The sequence below is a fragment of the Molothrus aeneus genome, chromosome 1 (genome assembly GCF_037042795.1).
Source record: "Molothrus aeneus isolate 106 chromosome 1, BPBGC_Maene_1.0, whole genome shotgun sequence".
NCBI lineage: Eukaryota > Metazoa > Chordata > Aves > Passeriformes > Icteridae > Molothrus > Molothrus aeneus.
The window spans coordinates 19,576,946-19,599,672 of record NC_089646.1 but is presented as its reverse complement, the minus strand read 5'-3'; the positions used below and the strand labels follow the sequence as shown (position 1 = coordinate 19,599,672).

Below are 22,727 nucleotides of genomic sequence, written 5' to 3'. Positions count from 1 at the left end.
AATGGGCATTTCCAGGGGAATCATTACATTAAAGTGTTACAAGTTTCTTAAAAATTTATTTGTTGCATACAGCAAAAGACAAGGGATATTGCAAACAGGTTATTAAACTCACCTAATTTGATAAGAAATATGCATGCAATTTAAGTTTTGCATCTAGAGAGGAGGAGAAGCAGCTGTACAATGTTCTCTATTTGTCACAGAGAGTGTTCAGAGAAGCTGTGAACATTGATCTAATGGCTCTATGTGCATCTTGATGTCTGTGAGCACTTTGCCTGATAAACCCAGTGACTGGTTCACTGCATCCTTTGTGGGATTAAATTTTCCTGGATACATCTAGACAATAATAATTAAACTAAGTTACATTGATATAGCTGACATCAAACTTAAAAATGCTATGGGTCAGTGACATCTTAAGAATAATTATGCAGTGGAAGGTAGACATTCCTATCTAAAAATGATAAATAAATTTTAAAAACTAAAATAAAATCTCATTCATTGAAAAACCTTTCACTAAAGTGGATTAAAGAAGTTTCTCATATTGTAAGCAAAAGCATCTTGAATAAAAATGATACCATATAAAGCATATGGATTTTAAATCATATAATTTACTTATTCTTTCTGTCACTCTCTTCTGTTCCTCTCCCTTGCTTTATTCTTTTTTTCCCTCCTATTTCCATGTGGACAACTTCTATCTATTTCATCATTTAAAGATGCTCCAGTGGATTTGATCGTCACCGGCAAGATTGGGTAGACAGTGGCTGCCCTGAAGAGGTATGTGAGTAGTTTACATCCTCAGCCCATCAGAGACAATATATGTAGTTGTGATGTTTTTGTTTAAATTATTCAGATCATAAAGCGTGGTTTCAAGGCCAAAGAAATTCTATATTTCTCTTTCAGGGGAAATCCCATAAGGCATAACAAAGAAGAACAATCTGAGCAGTTTCACTCCCCATTTGAGGCAATAAAATGGACAAAAATTAAATATTATCTTTGGGAAAATACTTTAATTAAACAAAACCTGTAAAAAAACAGAAAGCCTCCTCCAAAACAATGTCCCTGTGCCAATTTTCTTTTAGATCTCTGACTTTTGCCAGAAAAGGAGAAGAAACAATGATTTTCCTTATTTCAGAAAACCCTTTGCAAGAGTAGCCTCAAGGGAAAAACAGACATTTCATTTTGGTTTTGAAATCTGGCCAAATCATTTAGTAAAGAAGAAATTGCACAGATGAATTCAAAGAGATAAAATAAAAATAGTAATTGAAATAAAAATTTAAAAGTCCTCACACAACCAGCCTACATGGCATTTTGATTTCTTCTCATGGAGATGCAGTGACAGGATGAAGAACATATCTGACAGTGGTGGGCTGAAAAACAGGGACAATAACCCTCCTCTGAAAGATATCTGGGGTACTCCTAGACCAAAGAAGTTCATTTCCAACAAACATTTTTACATATGATGATGATGATGATGATGATGATTGATGATGATGATGACTTTCCAGTTTGAAAGCCCCTTTTACAAATGTTTCTGGTTTGAGGTTTGGGGTGTTTTTTCATTTTCCTTTTTTATTTTTTTCTATGTTGGGACTGTGGTAATAGGAATAAATTAATTTATGGCACTTTTAATCTTCATTAAAAAAGAAGGTTGCCATTAAAAAAGCAGTTATTTTTTCCATTTTTGCTGAACAGGCTAAATATCCTGATGATGAATGAGTTTCAACAACATAGGCCTTCTGAAATGTCAGGTGAAGCCCAGGGCAAAACATAGCCCCGGGTGTCTAGTAAGAAGAGTACATTGTGTTTTACTTTCAGTAGAAGAAAAGAGAAGTAATGCTATAAATCCATATTAGTGGAAGAAATTATCTTTTTTTTAGAACTTTAATTGCAAAATAACTGCAACCTACAAACCGCCTTATTATATGGCCTTGAAGCTTCAGCTTTGCAGCTTGTCACCAGCTGATTTGAAAGCAACATTTTTGAGATGTTTATTATCTGTGGAGGGCAACATTTTCAAGAACACAGGATAAAAGTTACTGGGAGCATGTGTTATTATAGGGCACAACCCTTGTATTGCTTTAATCCTGATTATAATTAACCAGGATTCAATTGTGCTTGCAAATTAAGATATCAAAAAAATTCTCTCTGCAGGACATTAACATTCCCTTCTGCTTCTCCTTTATTGCTCCAGTCCAGCATGTGCTCCAAGGTTTAGTACATGATCTGAGAGGAAATTATCAATATACTAAGTGTATCTGAGAAATTAATAGTTTAATTTGCACAGTTTTGGGCTCCTTGGTTGCAGTTGACTGTCCAGCTTTTAGGCTCTGTGGAGGAGAAGCAACAGCTTGCTTGGCATCCTCCAGAATTATGCCTGAGCCTGACTGCTAAAGTTCCAGGAAGGATCAAAATTTAGCACAAAATGGTTAATTTTAGATGCTTCACTAAAAGGATAAATAATGAGGATTCTCATATTAAGGTTTCTTTATTTTTAATATAAATTTTGAGCTAAATTTTGACTAAATTACATCAGTGAAATTAACAGTATTTTTTAAGAAAAATACGAAAAAACGTAAAGAATAACTATCCTGCAGGTACTGATACAATTCTGTAGTGTAATATATAGTTTAAAGTAAAAAAAAGAATTATAAAATATCTGTGAATAATAAAAGAAAGACAATGTCCACTGGGTTTTGACAGCCAGATCTCAATAAAATGAAGTAAAGGTTCGCATGACTCCACTTCTCATTAAAATGAATGGGGACAGCAGGAGTAAAATGCTGAAAGATAATTGGATGTATTTTCCTGTAAAACTGTGTGAACCATAAAAGAAATTATTCATTGCATCTTCAGACTTTTAAAAATGTCCAGAACTTGGGAGAAAAAAAAAGAGCAAGCAGACTCTGTATCAAAATATTTGCCCATGCAAATAAATATTAATATTTGATAGTGAATTTTATTTATAGTTTGCAAATCTATTATAAAAATTTTATTATTTTTGATGTTTATCCTTTATAATAATTGGTTTCTATATTTATATATAGATATATTATGTTTTTATTTATACAAAAAATACATTACACTTTAATATTATTTGAATTAATAGGCATATAGTGAATGGATTGATTTATTGTAGTGAATAAATATTCTATAGGCTGAATACATGCACACATTTTATGCATCTATGTGTGTTCTCTTGTGATAATTCCATGTAAAGCCTAATTAATTGCTCCAGTTAGCTACACATTGTGCACTACGAAGAGCTACTTTTTAATTCCCACATATCTTTTTTAACATGTTTTATGTCACCTGGATTGATGACAGTGAGCTTTCATAACAGAAAAGTCTGAATTATAAACTTAGATGTTAAACCTTGATTGAGGGAAATAAGTTTGACAATCTGGGCTGACTTTGTAATTAACAACTAAGAGCTGTAAATTTTGCAGATAAATGAAAAAATATATGCTGCTGAATGCTGCATAGATACTTGAAAGTGGAAAAGGAAAAAAAAATTAAAAGAGAAAGCTCTTGAAATTTCTTTATCTAGTGTCTATTTTCACTCTTTTTATCACAGCAACCTGTCCATGATTAAATCCTTCATTCTTGATGGTTTCCAATGAGAATTAATTTGCTCTTCCTTGTTTCTGTTGTTTCCCAACAGTCAAAGGATAAGATTTGTGAGAGGAATATAGACACAACTGAAACACCTCTGTACTCCACCACCACCCTTCTGCCAACCACCACAAGGTTCAGAGTTTTAACAACCACCAGAGGATCCACCACTTCCCACCTTCCAACCAGCCTGCCCACAGAAGGTGACATGTATACACTGCATTTTTACACTTTGAAAAAAGCAATTTAGAACTCAGAAAGAAATTTATTTCCTTTAAATATGTGTTGATGACAGCCTTTTCCCTCTGGGGCAGCAGAAGGAGTTGGGAATTGCCTTCAAGGCTCTTGCTTTTAAATTGCTCACTCTTGCACCAGTAAGGTGAAAAGGGGATGAAGGCTCAAGGAGAGAATGCTGATGGAGAAGTAAGGACAAGTTAGGAAGACTTCAGGTTACAATGAAAACTTGAGGTTACAATGACTTTTTCCTGTTTCTTTACATTCAGGGAGTAGTCCAAAACCTGCTGAATAGTAGTAGTAAAGGTCCCTGCTAAATCTAGAAGAAATTCCCATCACAGACTTAATGAATTTGTAATTCTTTTATGGATCCTATTTAGCCAGGTGAAAATTATAGATAATCCAAAATAAAAACCTCTTTGAAATATGCCTGTTTACCTTTTTTCAGTCAATTGACATTGTTCTTTTCATGTAGTGCTCACTGTTGTGAAGTAATTTCTCTAGGCCTCTGAATTTAATTAACTGGGTAAGCAGTGGTGGGTCAGTTCTCATCCTTGTCCCAATGGCTGCTTAAATCTTGCCTTTTTGAACTTGGAATATCCTGCTCTCCTGCCTTTAGAGGAAATTTATCTGGGCAAGAAAGCTAATTCAGATTAATCAAAGATCATCTATAAAATGTGTGTGTGTGTGTGTGTGTGTGTGTGTGTGGGCACGTGTGTTTGTTGAAATTGTATGTTAACATAAGAAAAAGAACTAGGTAGGGATTTTCCAAGTAGCCTGTGAGAGGAAAATCTGAGCTGAAGACATTTCAATGTGGTAATTTACTGATAAGACCAGTTAGTTTAGCACAATAATAGTTTAGAAACTGTCAGTGCAGAATTTGGACTGCATTAAAAGGAATATTTTCTGGAATTCTGTTCATTAAAATTCACAAGAAAAAGAGGAATAAGTAAATAGAGTTTAGAAAAAAGAAGTGAATAGGGTTTGGTATTAGTAGACTTTTCCAAGATTCTTCAAAAAGAAACTAAGTCATTGTCTTACTTTGTTGACATATGTTGGTTCATATAGTCCTTATATGATAGAATGCTCCAGCTATGTGTGAATATGTAATATATATGAATTATTTATAAAAATTATGAGACAGACTCTCATACCCTTATTTGCTAGTGTTTTGAATCCTCCTGAATATTTTAACACTCTTGTAAGTAGGGGTTTTTTTTAGTGGTAAGAAAGTGTAGTGTTCAGTGTATGAAAAACCACAATCTAGTTCTCATTGAGTTGAGTACCAGGTAATTTTCTTGCTTTGGAATGTATTTATCATTACAAATTTATTGCTAAAGTGAATCATGATCTAGAAAAAGGCTTTTTCCTTCAACTAACTTTGAATTTCCTTTATAGATGACACCAAGATAGCACTGCACCTAAAAGATAATGGAGGTAAGAGAGGTTTTTTTTGTTTGTAAATAGTGTCAGTATTTTGCCAAATTACACTCCACTGAACTTTATTAATCAATATCTGATTGTAGAAATAGTTTTTACCAGACTCTCAAGGGACTCCAGCATCCCACATCTGTGTGGAAGATAAGTAGGGCAAATAAGCTTAGGAACTCCTTAGGAAACTAAATATTTGCAATTCTCTTTAGCATTCTGTAATTAAAGAGCTTGTTCAATTATGGACATATTAAGCAAACTTTAATTGTATTGATACAATTATTGACTAGTAATGCAGTATTAATACAGTTGTTGACTATAATAATGCAGTTTTATTTGACTGTTTTAAGAGAGTATATGGTGCTAGTTCCAAATAATAATATTGTGCTACAAAGTCATTCATAGAAGTGAATCATTACATGACATTTTGTTAATAACCATACCCATTTTATATCTACATCTGTACTAGCAGAGATCCTGCACATTCTCTATGCATGTTCCCTGTGCAAGTTAATAAGATCACCTTTTCCATAAAGGCTCCCTGTTAAATGAGGCTCTGCACTTTGCAGGGGACTACTTTTGTAATCTTCTTTGTGAGTTCAAGGACTGAGACCTGAGATTTTTCCTTCTGCCTTTGAAGTGGATGAGAATTCACCTACTAGAATAGGACTGAGTTGTCAGACGTCGCCTGCACCTATGTTCATTGCCAAAGGAGGGCTAGCTGGGGTGAAAAGGAAGATTTGGGTTAATTTCTGAAGGTTTCAGAATGGTCTATCAGAGCAGAGGAAGATTTGCTGAGCAAATTTAAATAAATCACATTTCCACTGATATTAAGGGGAATATTATTGGCTCTGATTTCCTTTCCAAGCAGGGAGCATGAAGTTTCCCTCATGGGTCAAGGGAACAGGTAGCCAAGTGTGACAGCAGGCACAGGCAGGGCACAGGGCAACCCCAGCAGCTCAGGGAAGCAACAGGGGTCAACCCTGGTCTAGTGACCATCAGCTGAGTCTGCAGCAATGAGGCAGACCCAGGGACAAGTCAGGAAGCCAGGCCAGCAAAGAAGGGAGCAAAGGGGCACAGCTGCCAACAGACAGCTCAGGAAAGGACCAGAGAGAGCATCTCCCATCAGTGGTCCTAGAGAAGGGGACCTAGAGATGGTGAACCACATCTACACAGGAATTCTACAAGAGCAAAAGGATAAACAGCTCCAAGGCCCATCCAAGGAGACACAGTCCATGGACAGGACTGGAGACAAGCTATCTTTAGTGCTGGTCCAGGACACAAGATCAGAGATGGGATTGAATATAGGTTCATCTGCAGCATAGCTTGGTTTTGGACCTGAGCTTACATGGGAACCCCAACATCATGGGCAGAGGGACCGCATACAGCTCTCCAGAACAGCTGAGATATAGCAGTTTCTCAGGACTCTCACAGAGAATTAATCAAGTTTTGAAAAAACACAGAGTGCAGATGCCACTGAGCTTGTTGGTCTCTTTCCCTGCCATTTGTTTTTCACTCATATTCAGCCATTATTTTCTCCTTCACTCAAACTAGGGATCTGTTCACTCCATGGGGGCAGGTCTCATCTTCCTTGCCAGTCTCCCCTCTGTTATTTTGCTGTCACCAACCACAGCAGGGCTGGTCACATGCTGTATTGGGCATTGAATTGTCCATTTGTTGGCAGTGGTGTTTTTTGACATTGCTTTGAGGCATAAGTGATCCCTTGGAATAAAGTGATCTGTAAACTCAATGTGGTACTTTTAAGCATTTTGTCTATGGAAATGTCCCTGAAACTTTCTCTCTCTCTCTTGAAATCAAATTGCTTCTTATTTTATTGTGAAAAGTGCTTCAGTGCTCTTAGAAGTCAATAGTCAGCATTTCATTCTCCTGTTCCATGTCGGCTCTGAACTGGAGGTGTGCTCCTGGCTGAAAAGGGCCCACTCTGCCCTGTGAGCCAATGCTCTGTGGCAGGTGGCTGACCCAGGAACAGGCAGCTCTCTGCCATGAGCATCTCATACACAGCTAAAAACTATGCTGTTATATAAAAAATTATTCCAAAAGTGGGGTTTAGAAAACACATCCATATTTCTTTCAGTTTGGGAATTGCAGTGGGATTGTTTTCTTACTTGTTTGTTTTGTGCCCAAGATCTGAAAAAAAATAAAAACAAAACAAACTGTGTAAAAGTGTTGAATCCTAGAGCAAATTATAGATGGCTGTGGCCTACTTGATAGGTGAGGTGTAGGGTTTGAAGCATTGGCTATATATAGAAAGTTCATTTCCACAGAGAAAGCTGCTGCATTTTAGGAGGACAAACCAACACCTGATGCAATAATTCATTTTCCTTGAGCTTTCCTTTTATTCTTGAAATTTAAAAAAAAAAAATTACTTCAAACAACACAAAAGCAAACCAATACTCCAGGATTTCTCATTCACACAATAAATGTATCTTTAAATCTGAGTTCTTTTTGATGAATCTTCAATTATACATTGAATTTTCTAGTGTCCCCTTGATTAGACTCAGATAAAACCTCTGTAGCCACAGGCACATTCTTTGATTCTCTGTGGTTTGTCAGCCTTTCATAAAGAGTAGATTATTCCAGGTCATGAATACAGGGTCTTTACTTTCTCACACTAAATCTTTTAAAACTCTAATGAAAGGGAACCCTTTATAATGGAAAACCAAAGCCATATTGGATCAATGATTGCCTATAGTTTGATGTGTCCTTGGGTGATAGCAGTCAATATCTGGTTAGGTAGAACAAAAGGATTCCATAGAAATTCTACATCTCACCTCTGTCTAGAACTTTTGAAACCAAATATTATAAATTTATAAATTGTTATAAATTTAATTTTTTGTTCTGTTCATACTGCTTTGACCTTTTAATTGTATGAGAAAGTCTTTTGCAACTGTACAGTAATACAGCCACAGTTTTGTGGCATATCTTAATGTACATTTCAAATTTGCTTGGTTTTGTTTCTTCTGCCTGCCCTCTTTCTTTACAGACATGACAAATGCCTGTTACATGCATTCCTAGACTGTTTTAAAATACAGATGGCATGCCATCACAATTTTTGTTATATCTTGGTTGTCCTTAAGATGACAAGCATTTTATAAGTTCTAAGAGATTTCCAGCACTAAAAATGTACAATTTTTTTGTTATTAATTTCAGATTCAGTTGTTTTTTCATTTTCTTAAAATTTAACACAACTGACTAAACAGTTTAAAAGCCTAATTTTTCATAAAAACTGTGAACAATTGGCCATGGCTATCCTGTAATGCAATATTTTCTTGTTGAGAACTCTCTGGTGGATGATTTAGATGATTGGCCAGCATATCTAGAGATTTTATTTGACATTTTTAGACACTTTGTTTTGATGATTAGATTGCCATGAGTCCCTCACAGTCCTTCAGCTTTAAAACTCGAAAGAAAAGTCTATGTCTTTTGGACAGCAGGTATCAGGGAAATGCCACACTTTTCGTTCCTCAAGGTGAATCAATTTCATACAGAAATTTATTTCATCAATTTCATACAGAAATTTCTGTTTCACAAAAAGGAAAGCTGTAAAAAAAAAAAAAAAAAAAAAAAGTTGAAGGAAAAAAAGCTGTTTAATTTATTTGTTAACAAGTTCATACCAGCATATGTAGTTCTAGGAAATGTATCATGTTTTTTTCACCTTCATCTGGATATCTTCAAAGATGATCTAGATGCAACTAACAGGAATGTACTAACAGGATTAACTTTTGTGCTACAGAGAGCTTAATTTGATTTTGCGAGATTAGGAAACTCAGTTAGAAATTACCAAAATGTAGACAAAGTTTTGGGAAAAAAGTACTTTTTTATACTTTCTATACAGTGATAAACTTACTCAAGACTATTTTTTCCAATAGTGTCCTATATCTGGAAACTAGCTTCTGTAAGTCATCTGTCCTCCTAATTTCAATTATAGAGAAAGTGTGTACCCTGAACTCCAGCTGCAAGACATAAAACACCATCTAATACCTGATACGAGTCATATAACTTTTTTCTTTCTAATATGTTAAGTTGCTAAATGATTCAGAAAATTAGATATATTTCGCCAAAGAAATAAGCCAGCTTTTCAGGCAAAACAAATATTTTTTTCATAGAGGAAGTTATTGTGAACACACAGTCCAAAACCAAGTGACTCAGCTTAATAAGTCACTATGAATTAGCTGAGTCTTCCCCAATTTTAAAGTAAAACACAATAAATTAAAAAATTATAAACATAACCTTTTGTGGGGGCTTAAAACTGTTTTAAAGTGGACTTTGTATAAGATAAGATTGACAAGATATGGTTTGTTTTTTACTGCAAGAACTTAGCCTAGCCACAGGAAATGACCTTCCAGTGGCTTCATGTCATCTGGTGTTAGCCAGGAATCCACAAGCTGTTCTTTTAGGCCTTTCTCCTAGCCAATGGCAAGAGAAAGCAATTAAATGTCATGCTAAAAGAAGTGCCTAGGCTGGAATATGTTACTGTATGGGGTGCCTAACTCTACCAGATACAGAGTGAAATCTAAATTACACAGTAAGAGTGGGCATCTTGTAGGTACCCAAGGTTTCCTTAAAGTAATTATCTTCAGGTTGTCCTAGCTCAGGTGTTTTGTTTCCATTCCTGTTCAGAAACCTGCAGGTCAAGAGTCAGACCTTTTTCCCCAGTCTTTTGTCATGAAAAAAAGAGGATTTAAGGTTTATATCATTATTGCAAAAATCCTGTTGAGATTAGTTAATGGATTATGTAATTATGTGTTTACTTCTTACCAACAAAAATGTTGGTGCTCCCCTAAAACTGCAGGGTCCACACAATTACTGAAGCAAGGATTTCCTTGAAGAAAACTGGTTATAAAGGTTACTTTATCTGTGCTGTGCCATGTGCTGTATTTGTATAAATAGAATCTTACTAAAGAGCAGTTTTGAAATGGTTTCTATCAATAGTCCTGCAAAGAGAAGAAAATAAAAGTGTCAGACCAGAGTGAAGTGGAATAGGTGGTGATGGATAGAAGTGTATTCATAGGATAAAAATATGAAGATAGATTCAAGAAAAATTAATCACCTTCATTATCAGATGAACCAGAAAGAGCCCTGTAAACAGAGGTTATCTGTTTGTTTTTTTACTATTTTGTCTTTTATTTAGCTAGGAAATAAATTCCAACAGGAACAAAATATAACTCAAATAAGTCAGGGATTGTTCCTGTATTTGATTTCACACTACAGATTATAGGTTAAGAAATACTAATACATTTCATTTACTCTCTATTTCTCTCTGAACTTTTTCCAAGCTGTTTCTCCTCTCTCATTTCTCAGCAGCCTCTTCTCAGCTCAAGTTGGAGACAGGTTTTGATAAAAATTAGAACTCTCTTTTGTCTTTGGTATGATCAAAGTTGAACTTTAGACCCAACTAATTTCCCTAAATGCTAGTCTGTTTCCTGCAAATTCAGCTGTAACACTCAGAATAGGAAAGCATTGCTTTTAGCAAAAAGTGTGGGATCTACCATAATATGTTACTGTATGAAACATGAAATGATGGCCAAGTGTAATTCAAGTTCTTTCTTCCCAGTAAGACTTGGGATTTAAGGAAAGCCTATACAGCCTTGCTGCAGTTCAGTATGGTATAATTCAGCCAAAGCCAAGAACACAAGCTTGGAAAAGCAACAGCCTCTTATATAAATATTCCCAACTTCCTCATGCATCAGACACAGGAAGAAATATATCTTACATATTATCAAGCATGTTTTTTAAAGCAAGTACAAATGAAAAGTGCTGAACTCATCCATTCTGGTTGAAAAAATAGAATATTACATCAATAATATTTATTCTTATTGGTTGCATAAATAAACTAGTGTTTTCCACTTGCTTCATGGTACTTTGAATTGTCCTTAAAGGTTTCTTATAAAAAGAGAGTTGTGCCTTTTCCAGAATTTTTGCATCTCCACTACATCCCAGTTTTGTTGCCAAATAACCCCTAGAAAGAAACTGTCACTTTCTCCTTGAGCAAAAAGGGGCATTTTTTATCATATTAAGTGTTATATATCACATTGAAGAAGCATGATGTTAAAAAAACAGAGGAGCTGTATGTAGACACTTCAACATGTATTGAAATCTAGCACACTAATTTTGTTTCTCTTTGGTTTTCTAAGACAGATATGAAATGATGTTTGGTATTCTACTCTTGTAGTTGTCACGACTTTGTTGTAAAGGCACACAGCTGACTTTGTTAGTCACACATTTACATTTTGCTGACTTTGTACCAGATCAAAGGGTTAATGGGAAAACCCCATATAGCTCTAAGTGCAGATCTTAAGGAGGACAACATGGAAAAAACTGGATATACTTTTAAGAAAAGGCAGCTTTCTTTAGTTTTATCATTTGCTCCTGTTGCTGTCGCAGTGCTATGGCAATGTGACAGCCAGGTCACAGAAAGGTCCTGTGATCTTCTGTCTAACTCCCTATTCTACATGGAGCTAAGCCAGTTCTGCAGTTAGTAGCCTTCTCCAATCTTCTCTGCTCACTCATCTTTGACATCAGTGTGCATGGGTCACTGTAAAGAATGGCAAAAATGGAGGTCAGGTGAAGGAGAGCTCATATAGTTGTGCATTTTTCATTGAAGTTGAAATATCTGAAGTTGTTCTGTGTCCCAAAGGTGTGGTGGGCACTGGGTGAGTAACTCTACAAGCATTAGACACAGCATTAGAGAGGAACAGCCTGCTTTCCCTCAGTAGGGTTAAGAGGAGTCAGTGGGGGGACAGAATTGGAATTCTTATAAATAGCTAACTTTTTTTTTCATCTGAATTTAAATCAGCTGCTTTTACAGGCAAATGGTGTGGTCCTTCATGGTGCTTATTGAGCTTCATAATGACAACTGTTTGATGCTACTAAGTATTGTAATGGCTTACATGGTCTCAACCAGCTCAAACTAAAATTGATACTAAAATTAATACAGATGACAACTGTTGTAGCATTAGGTGATATTTTAGAGCAGAAGAATGAAAGCCCTTACCTAACATATTTAGAGTACTGCCATCCTATAAACAGAGGGATTTGATTGTAATGGACTCTCATCAATTTACTACACTAAGCATTGATCAGTCCTGGAGAGACTTACAGAGTTGCCTTGGGTCCTACAGAAAATTGATAGCAAAGCCAGACACTGAATTCTGATTTTGTGTGTTATAGTTCATAATATTCTCACTCAGAGACCACCTTTCATTTCTTACATGCAACTGAAAATCAATTTTTAAAGCATTAGCTGAGCCATAACTTAATAAATCATCATGAAACCAAGTAAAGCAATGTCTTAACATCAAAATGTTAACTAATGCTAAGGGATTGAACCCACAAATCAAGAAAATCACACTCCATTACTGTGAATAAGTTGAGAACTCCAGAGCATGCTGTTCCTAAAAGAGGTAGTGGGAAAATTTTTATGGAGATTCCCTTGAGTCTCTGGAGAATCCTTCCAGCTGCACATTCCCTTATTCCCTCCCACAAGCCATTAATCATCTTTTCAGGAATCTGTGTTATGTACAGGGAAAAAACTTGTATGTGAAGAACCATATACCTGCCCCATAAAGCAAGGAGTCTCCTGGTAGATTCACATTCCAGATGTAAATGGAGGCACAGAAGAGGGGGATATTCTGGTGGCTCTGTTCAGCTCACTGTACCTCTAAGATTGTGTGCTCAGCTGTCCTAAACATTCTGCCCTCCCTCTAGGCAGGAGCCTGTTAACTCAAACCCACAGTCATGCAAACAGGAGTGACAGTTTCCAGGCTAGATATTATATATGTAATAGGGTGGAGGGCTGGTGAGTGAACCTGATCTAGTTGCCCCAGAACATGCAGCAAGAGAAGGTTTCTGCTCTTTTGCTGACCAAAAAGGAGAAAATGCATTCTTCTGGTAAAAAGAGGGGAGAAAAGAATCAAGTTTGGGACTGAGTTATGATCTTCAGGCTGATTGCTGCTGTTTAAATCATCTATATCCCTGGTTTTGTGTGTCAGTCAGGAGGGTCAAATAAGGTATTGTATTTTATCCCTTAATTATTCACGTTCATAAAAGTGAGTTTGGATTGGAGGTTCAAATCCAGTGGTTTTTTCCCAGATGGTCTTTTACCATCTGACCAAAATGCAAAAGCAAAAGGGAATGCCTGTTTCAGAGGGAAAAGCAAAATTTTATTTTCCAAGTCTGCAATGATATTCTATATTTCTGTCTGTCATTCACCTTTTGTTCCACATCACTTTATATAAAGGAAATTTTCTAAGCAGGAAGTACCAGAAGTCCATCTATTTTCCCTCTGTTTTCCTGTAATATATTCTGCATCTCTGTTCTCACAGACAGGGATAGTAATCTCTGGAAGTTAAACTCTTTTGTATCTCATATCATAAGAGGTGTAAATGTATGTATCACAATTTTGTTTTCTCATCTATAAAACTATCACAGTAGAAACTTTTTGTAAACTTTAAAATTAGATAATAAAAGACAATGCATTTCATTATTTTACAGACGTCAAGGGTTAATATGCAGTTATGAGAAAAATCATGTTCCCAATGTACCCCCAATGTGTTTATAAAGAGCAAGTTGAAATTTGTAAACACAAAAGCAGTTTCAGTTTGTGTCTTTGTTCTGTTAAAGTCAGCATTGCAGTCCTGTGTGCCATGGAAAAACAATATTTTCAATTTTCATTCCTTGAGGTTTTTTTGTTTTCCTACTCCAAAAGAAGCTAGCTCAAGTGTAACTGGAGACATAATAGTTATTTTAAATCAAAGATTTTAAAGTGTGTTCTAATGGAAACAATAGGAATATTTTTATTGTGTTTTCACTTTTATTTTTTTTAAACATTACAGTATCAGAACAGCTATTTCTTGTTTAGATTCTGTGCCTTTATATTAGGGAAAAAAGGCTACTTGCTCTTTCTATCCAGTCATTCAGCACCTAATGAGAAGCAGACTGACCTTGGAGATATTAACAGGCTCCTTCAGCTTAAAAGTCTAATGCATTTAAGATTTTGAGAAGACATTAAAAATATAGAGAATATTATATGTAACAATTTCTTCTTGAGCATAAGAAAAGGAAAGTCTGGGGAAAGTTCCATAGAGAAAACTCCTTTTGGGAATGGATTGGTCATAAAACAAGCAGCTTTCCATGGGTATAGCCTTGCCTGGAACAATGGACATGCTGTGATAATCTTAGTAAGATTTATACACCTGAAAAAGCTTCCAAGTCCTTGCTTTTTATCTATTTCCCTTGGTGGCTTTTTAAAAGAACTGACAGTTGATTTTGCAGTAGAGTATTTTCAGTGTTGACAACACTGTTTATTGTCTCTGTGCAAAGAGAGTGAAATCAATTTCTCATGAGTATTTGAGCCCTGGGGTCAATGGACTGAATTTCCATTATGGAAATTACAAGTTACTTAAACTTGATGTAATTTAAGGAAAACATTTCTTTTGTTTCCTTTTTTTTCTTTTTTGCATTTGACATTCTGCACTGATGTCCACACAGTACTCCACCTTTGACTAGCAGAAATCTGGGCAGGCACTTGACACCTGTGCTGTTTCAAAGAGACTGTGCTCTAGTTTGCAAAGCTGGATGCTGAAAGCTGAGAAAATATCAGATCAAAAGGGATTAAACTGATGACCTTTATAGAGTGATTTGGACCTTTGCTGAAGTCCAGAACTTTTTAAAATGCAGAATATGATGTTATGCCTTCAACCATAACATAATAACAATACAAATTGCTCATTTAGTGCAAATCAGCCTGAAAATGGGTACATGACAAAGTAGTTTTTGATGCACAAATGTGACATTAAAGTAAAGAGTATGAAACTGTCAAAAAGATAATTATGAAACAAACAAGCTATGAATCCTCTGCTCCTTTGCAGGAGCAGTCCCTTCTCCGTAGGGTGACTCAGAACAAACTGTTCATCAGTGGGAATTAACAGTCCAACCAAGAGGATGTACAATTAAGCAGGCCTTTTCTGATGGCCTTTCAGTTACTTAATTTCCATTTGTATGGAAATTTGAAAAATATGTACAAGTACTAAATATTGTTACAGTGCATGAACAGAAGCTAAGACTGCTGTTTCTATACATTTGTCCATTTTCAAATGAAGTGAATATTGATGGCTATGTCAAGCAAAAGATTCTGCTGTCTGAAAAGAAGAGGAATCTTTTTTTGGATCACCTTCATTTCCTGTCTTCTCTATGAATCTTGCATCCTTTTTTATATAGTTCTCTAACTACTAGGAAGTATTTTAATGACCCTTTAGCAGACAATTTTGAAATTTTGAAAAATAGAATTTCCACATTCTAGGTAATATCTCCTTTCCTCCACTTCAGTATAAAGAATTGCCTGGAAATGTTCACACTATGTATTGTGATATAAAATAAAATAAAATAAAATAAAATAAAATAAAATAAAATAAAATAAAATAAAATAATAAAATAAAATGCCACCACCTACTTTTCCATTTCAAAACTCCTATACATTTGTATGAACTAAGCTCTAAGAAAGCAAAGTAAATCCCTTTGTATGATTTAAGCAGGGAGAGACCTGATTTTTGGATCCTGTTCAAACATAAAATTCATGTCCAAAATCAGTACAATTAAAACTGAAGTTCCTTTGTGAACAGATACTCATGAACTTTTAAAAAGAATGATACCTGCAGGATTCAGCTGTACCAGAGTGGGTATCATGCTTTCAATTTTTTATTAAAATCATTATTGTTTCCTACATGCTAGTTTGTCTTCCCAATCTATTGGGATCTTTTGCTTTATCTTCCGATTCTGTTACTCAGTTCCTTACTCCACAAAGTGTCGCTGACTTTGGGGGACAGAACAGAGCAACACTGTGGGGTTTTGACTGTCCTGAACAAGATTGAGGAAATATGGACAAAAGGGATATGTACATGAATCCCTTCTCTATCCCCAAAGATGCATAACTATTACATGGAGTAATAGTCAGATATATGTCTTGGCTAAGATAATACATCTTCATTTTCCTTTTCTCCCTTTTGTTCCAATGGTGCTGTGCAATCTGCTGGGTGACCAACCATGCAGCCTTCCTTACTCTGGAGAGAAACATGCTGCCATACACGGGTGTATGGGCTGTAACATCCAGATTAACTGTTCCTCTTTTCTTTTATTGCCCCTCATGCAAGACATTTACCACTACCTGCATCAATATGCCTTTCTTCTGTATTTTTCCAATTCTCAATTTTAACTTTAGCGTGGAGTGTTCAACTTGAATCAGATGAATGGTAAAAGACCATGTACATTTATTGCTATTGTTGTTGTTGTTCCTCTTAATAACAATAACAGTGATTTGTTTGAAGTGATACTCATAATGCATATCTGTCTTCAAAGAACAAATAAAAGGGAGCCCCTGACCTCAGAGAACATAGCACACTAAGACAACCAAACAAATATTTCAAGGGGATGGCACAGCAAAATGGATGGTTGCAGATATCAATGATTTTCATTACAGTCCGCTTGCCAAACAAGCATGGTGAGAGGAAATTTAAAAGTGGGCCTGAAAGAAAATTTCTCATAAGCAAGATCAGACAGGTGTTGTATGGAGTAACCCATGGAAGTGATTAAAGGAATTTCCAGAAGAGCAGAAAGCAGTGGGAATATCACACAGACACACAGATTATGCGAAGCTGGAAGGGACCCACAAAGACCACAGAGTCCAACTCCTGGCCCTGCACTGAACCACTCCCAGGTGTCACACCATGTGCCTGAGAGCATTGTCCAAATGCTTCTTGTACTCTGTCAGGCTTGGTGCTGTAACCACCTCCCTGAGGAGCACAGGAATCCTCTGGGTGTAGCAGAATGTACATGTAGCAGAATGATGGAAGTTTGTGAAGTCAAATTACCAATGCTCTACTGGTGTTTCCTAAACCTAGGACTTCTGAATGGCTCTTTTGCCTGCAGAAGTGGGCAGAACAGCAATTCTTGTATGCAAGAGTATAATGAAGAACAACCAGTTCTACAGGTGTTGGTTGATATATTGAGAAACTTTACCCCAGAGGTTACACTGTTGACTGTTGACTTGTGACAGTCAACCCTCTTTTATCCTGACAGGAGTATAGCATGAGTGGCTTCTTGGTATCAAGTTTAGTAAATGAATAGTCTTCTGTAATACTTTGGTATGACAAGCATTCTATTGAGACCAAGATCAAAATATTGCAGGATATTTGCATCCATTTGTAGCACTTTTGGCTGTCTGATTCAGTTGCAAAGACCAGTTCCAAACTCTTCTACAAGCTAATGAATAAGGCTTTCAGAATGTGTTTAATACCTAGACCTCACAAGGGTTTGTGGCATGTCTCAATTGGAATATTTAAAGAAAAATAAAATGTTCGAAATATATTCAATTACTACTTTTTTCTCTGTGGGACAATTGAAATAATTTTATAAGAAAATAAAAGCAAACTTGTATTATAAAGGCAATTAGGAACTTCAGACTGTCCATTTTAAGTTCACAAGAAAATATATTAATATCATTTATTGTATTAGAATCAGTAAAACATTTGAAAGTCTCTTCATTAAGATTATAAGAGTACCTGGTGGTAGAAAAGAGACATCTAATATCTTTTTCCATCTTGGGCTTTAGAAAATGAGGTACATGTAACACAGAAAAAGCAAATGCTCAGTTGCCATGTGTGCCATAATGGAATGGGTAAGGCATTAGTTACAGTGCTAAGAGGTGTGCTCTTTGTGCAGCTTCAACAGACGACAGCGCGGCGGAGAAGAAAGGTGGAACGCTTCACGCCGGGTTAATTGTGGGCATCCTGGTCCTGGTCCTCGTTGTGGCTGCAGCCATCCTCGTGACTGTCTACATGTATCATCATCCAACATCAGCTGCTAGTCTCTTCTTTATAGAGGTAAGACAAGAGCAACACTCTGTGTCACTAGTCCTGTCTCTTGGCTGGGGTATTTGGAGACTCCAAAATAGATCTTTCTTAACTGAATCAAAACGTGTCTTCATGTTCAGAGTGTAATCCTTGAAGAAAAGGAGCTCTCCTAGCAGAGGATATTGTTTTGTTCTTAGCATGTTTGTCACTCTGCTCCTTTAGCTACCATTGCTATTACTTCTTTTGCTTGTAGACGGGACAAAATATCTAAGAGATATATGTCAGATATCACACTACTTGTCTTTCCTGTCCTTCATTTTCCTCACAAAATTTTCCTCCTTTTTCCATTACCTTTCCTGTGCACAGTCACTTTATTTCAGGACATATAATTTTTCTATAATTTTCCTGTGGGGGGAGGAAAAAAGTATTCATTCTTAATTCTACAGAAGAGCTGACTTCTAGTATGTTTTTTAGCTGGAAATTTGTATTAGCTGTTCCTTACACCATTTAAAGGAATATTTTTACACTTTGTCTAGAGTGTGGAAAATATTTTCACCTAATTTTTAATATCTATCATTTCCTCTGATCTTTGTATTAATGTAGAGAGAAACAGACTCTTTTCGACCATGATTCATCTTACCTGTTTGAGACATCCCCTTTAGGATTAGATAAATTGACATTTTTCTCCCTCAAATACAGATAGCTACCTTAGGTGCAGATACCTATATTGCAGACGCTGACATTTAGTCAGTTCAGTCCTGCTGTAGACAAAAATATGAGAAAGGAGAATTCTCCATAGGCTTTTGTGTCCACAAAAACCCATAAATACCTACACCTCCTTGTGGTTTCTTTTTTTTAACTCCTCAACATCCCTCTGCCTTGTGATAAGTACAGATTTACTGAACATGAAAGAAAGGGATGACTGTTCAGAGCCCCCCACGTGCGGTATTCCCTTCATATGAAGAGCCAGACACTTACTATTGAACAACAGTGAAGATCCAAAACCACTGGAAGTGTCACTAGGGACATACCTTAGGGATTGCTTAGGTCAGAGCCCAGACCAGGAAGATGTAGACATTTATTCTTAGTGACAGCAATGAGAATTGAAGTGAGACATGAACAGAATGATTCATCTTTAACATCGCATTATAATAAATATTCTTCTTAGATGGAATTGTAGTGACAGAAATCAGAGTGAATTGTTTATCAGTATTCCTGTTCTAGTAATGTAACTGTGCTAGCCATCAGGGAACAGAATCCATATAATAACACATAGTTTTCTTTCATGTTTATACAGCATTTCAAGCCAGTTCACTGTTGATATAGACAAACAAAATTCTACTGAAGTCCTTGTATGAAAGAGAAGGGTTTGTCCCTTTCTTTTTTTCACACACAGATTAAATTTATATGCATTGAATTTCTATTCTTCCACTCTAATAAAAGCAAGTTTCTTATCTATCATGGTGTGATAGAAAATGCTAAGTAAATGGCAACACTACTTTTCAACAAGAGAAGAATTCCAAATTACAATACACATTTTTGTTTGTTTGTCTGTTTTAAATGTAGTAAGGGCATGTTAATTTACTTCTTTCATTTATATCATACTCATCATGCAAACAGAGATGCCTTAATCAGTGTTGTTAAACTCATTCCACTAAATCTAATCCTTAGGTGCCATTAATCAATCTATTAATATATTATTAGTCACAGCTAACATGTCTTTCAGCAAGCAATGCATTCATTTAGAACAAATAGAAAAATATGAACTTTCTGTATAAAAGAAAGGAGAAATCAGTCAAAATAAAATTTATGCAAAACAAGGTATAACCTACATTCTCTATTGGTTACTAGGATAATTGTGATACTTGTGAAGGATCAGCATTAGCAAGAATTGTAAAAAGTACTAGTCATGAAGCCTTCCCCTGTGAGTTGTGCAAACACTGATGTAGTGGGGAAAATCACAACGGATGAAAAAGGGGATGACTGTACCTCAGAATGCTTACACAAATTTCAAAACTTTAAAACTATTTTTGGTATCATAAGTCTAGAACAGAGCAATGTAATCCATTCCAGAAATCAATTTGCTTTTAGTAAGTTTAATAATTTAATTTTCAAAGAAAAAAGTCATTTGATCAATTAAAAGAATAATAAGTAGACTGTATTATTCTTATATTCATCTGATCTATAGGATTTACATGTTAGCAATGCAAAGAAGAAAATACATTCTCATACCTGCCTTTTGAAAATGAAGTTCAAAAAATAATCAGGCAAAACTGGTGTAAATAGGCCAGTGTTACAAGAAATCATTCTTTATTGCATTTGTGCATTTGAAAAATATTTGAGTAAACTGTTATAGATAACATGATACCCCACACAGCACAGAAGACAAGCTGCATTATTTATGGGAAATGAATGAAATATGGATCTGATGTTACCATTCTAGGAAAAGAGCTCAAGAGTATTGCCATGGGCTTGGTCATGAAATAAGAACAAGCACATAAATATTTCAGAAAATAATACTGTTTCCTATGAGTCTCTTGATTAATAAGCACATTGCACAGTTAAAACAAGATGTGACAGATGGACAAGCATCACCCTCCTGCAGATGTCTAAAAAATTACAAATACACTTTAGTCTGCCATCAAGTCTTCAAGTCAAATCAAGATCTACATCAGTTTATCTATCATTAGTAATTAATATAACTCTAAGGCTGGCCAAAAGAAGGAACAGGAACCTGGCACATTTGTATTTACTTTTAAAGAAGTTATGTTATGGAGGCATCATATAGACATTAAACATAGCACTCATTCAAAACTCTAATATAATTAATAGAAAAACTTCTTTTTACATCTAAGATACTGTCACTTGGTAGGTAAAATGTCACTTTCAATCAGATTTTATTGAGCTTTTTAGGTTAAGTGCTATGTAAGGAATTTTTAGTAGATTTGTTTTATAGTCATGAGTGGTTACTGAATAAAGAATAGTGTAATAAACTGATCCTGTATCTGAGGATTTAAGTCTCTTTCTTCCTTGTGTTCTCTGCAGATATTGCCCAATATTCACTTACTTCCTCACTCAGGATCTCACAAAGCTCATCTCAAATCCAACTCATGTTTGTCATGGAGTGAGCTCTCCAGATAAGAATAAATACATCCAGACTTTGACTGTGCTGCTTACCCTTGCACTGATAAAGGCAATCTCTTGTGGCACCTCTGAACACCATTAAATGATATCCTGAGTCAGGATAGTTGGTTTAAATAAACAATACAGAAAAGCCAAGAAAAATACCATTTATTACAAAAGCTATTGCCTTAGAACGGAGTGACATTATTCTATTACTTCTTTTACCTTTTAAAAGGTAAAAGTCTGACAAAAATGCTGCTCTAGGGTTTTTTTTTTTCATGCCTGTTGAGCAGAACACACATGTGCAGTCCCACCAGGAATGAAGATAGCTATTTTGAACAAAGAGTGTGAGAAGTCTTAAATGCCAGTGCTATTCCATTTGCTTATGGTAGTGTGCAATTTTAAAATACCATCCAAACAGTTCAATGCATTTTCAAAAATGTTCCACTTTTTGTTAAGTGTGTAGAAGACTCAAATCAAAATGCACTGTTTTCCTGTTTCTTCCAGCCTCTACACTGTTCAACATGTGTTTCATTGTTTAGGTTGGACACATCTCTGGTGGCCCAAAGACAGAACAAATTATCAGCTTTTAAAGTCAAGGGAGCTTCAGTCAAAGTTCCAATGAATGCAGGCTCTTGCTAAGAGCTAAGAGTAAATATTGACAAAAGATTAGCTTGCAGAGTGACAGAAGAGATGTTGCAGCCTTGATTTTTTATTTACTTATCATTAACCTTGCAGTATTTCCTCTCCATTGAATTTTACTTAGTTGCCAATGGTTTCCTCTCTTTAATCACATTACGTACTCTTAACTTGAGGAATCCTGTGCCTCTTGAGTATACTCTGAGCTGATTTGGACTGATTTTTGTAAAGTAGTATACATGTCAAATAATGCTTTTCATGACTTTGTCAACAAAGTTTATGTCAGAAATCTAGCTATAACATATATCACTACAGACTAGCTATAGCACAATTAAAAAGTGATTGATTGATTTACTAATTTATGTAGTATACTTGTATTCAGGATGTGAGGTTTGATGGCCAAGAAGCCAATCATGATGTCCTGAATGTCATGGATTGCATACCTGTGATACAATCACAGTGTAGGTGATCTAGAGGCCCAGTGCATAATGTAAAGAGGAGTAAAGAAATTCCCAGCTCAGCCAGATGGATTTGCTCAGGTTTCAATGAGCTGTGTGCTAAATTGAAGCTTTAGTTTTATATGTTAATTCTTCCCTTTTTTTCCCCTCATGTTCTTTCTTTTTCCTGTATTTTTAATCTCTAATTATTTACATGTGTGCTTGAACTTGGGTGTTGAGAGCAATTAATGTCAAGGGAACACTTAGCAAATTGAAAAATTAGGTATAAGTCTGATTCCTTTTTATTCAGTTGTCTTTTGCATGTTTGTACCCAGTTATCAATGGACAGAAGGGTCGCATGACACAAGAAGTTTACACTTCCTTACTT

The 22,727-nt window shown here is 35.7% G+C and overlaps 1 protein-coding gene across 1 annotated transcript in view; it reads left to right on the top strand.

Moving 5' to 3' along the window:
• PLXDC2 (plexin domain containing 2) overlaps positions 1-22,727 on the top strand; it is a 253,159-nt gene that overhangs the window by 214,407 nt on the left and 16,025 nt on the right. Inside the window, exons 10-13 of the mRNA XM_066552436.1 lie at positions 711-771; positions 3,659-3,812; positions 5,242-5,280; positions 18,010-18,170. Coding sequence (XP_066408533.1) covers positions 711-771; positions 3,659-3,812; positions 5,242-5,280; positions 18,010-18,170 — 415 coding nt within the window. The remainder of the gene's footprint in view (positions 1-710; positions 772-3,658; positions 3,813-5,241; positions 5,281-18,009; positions 18,171-22,727) is intronic.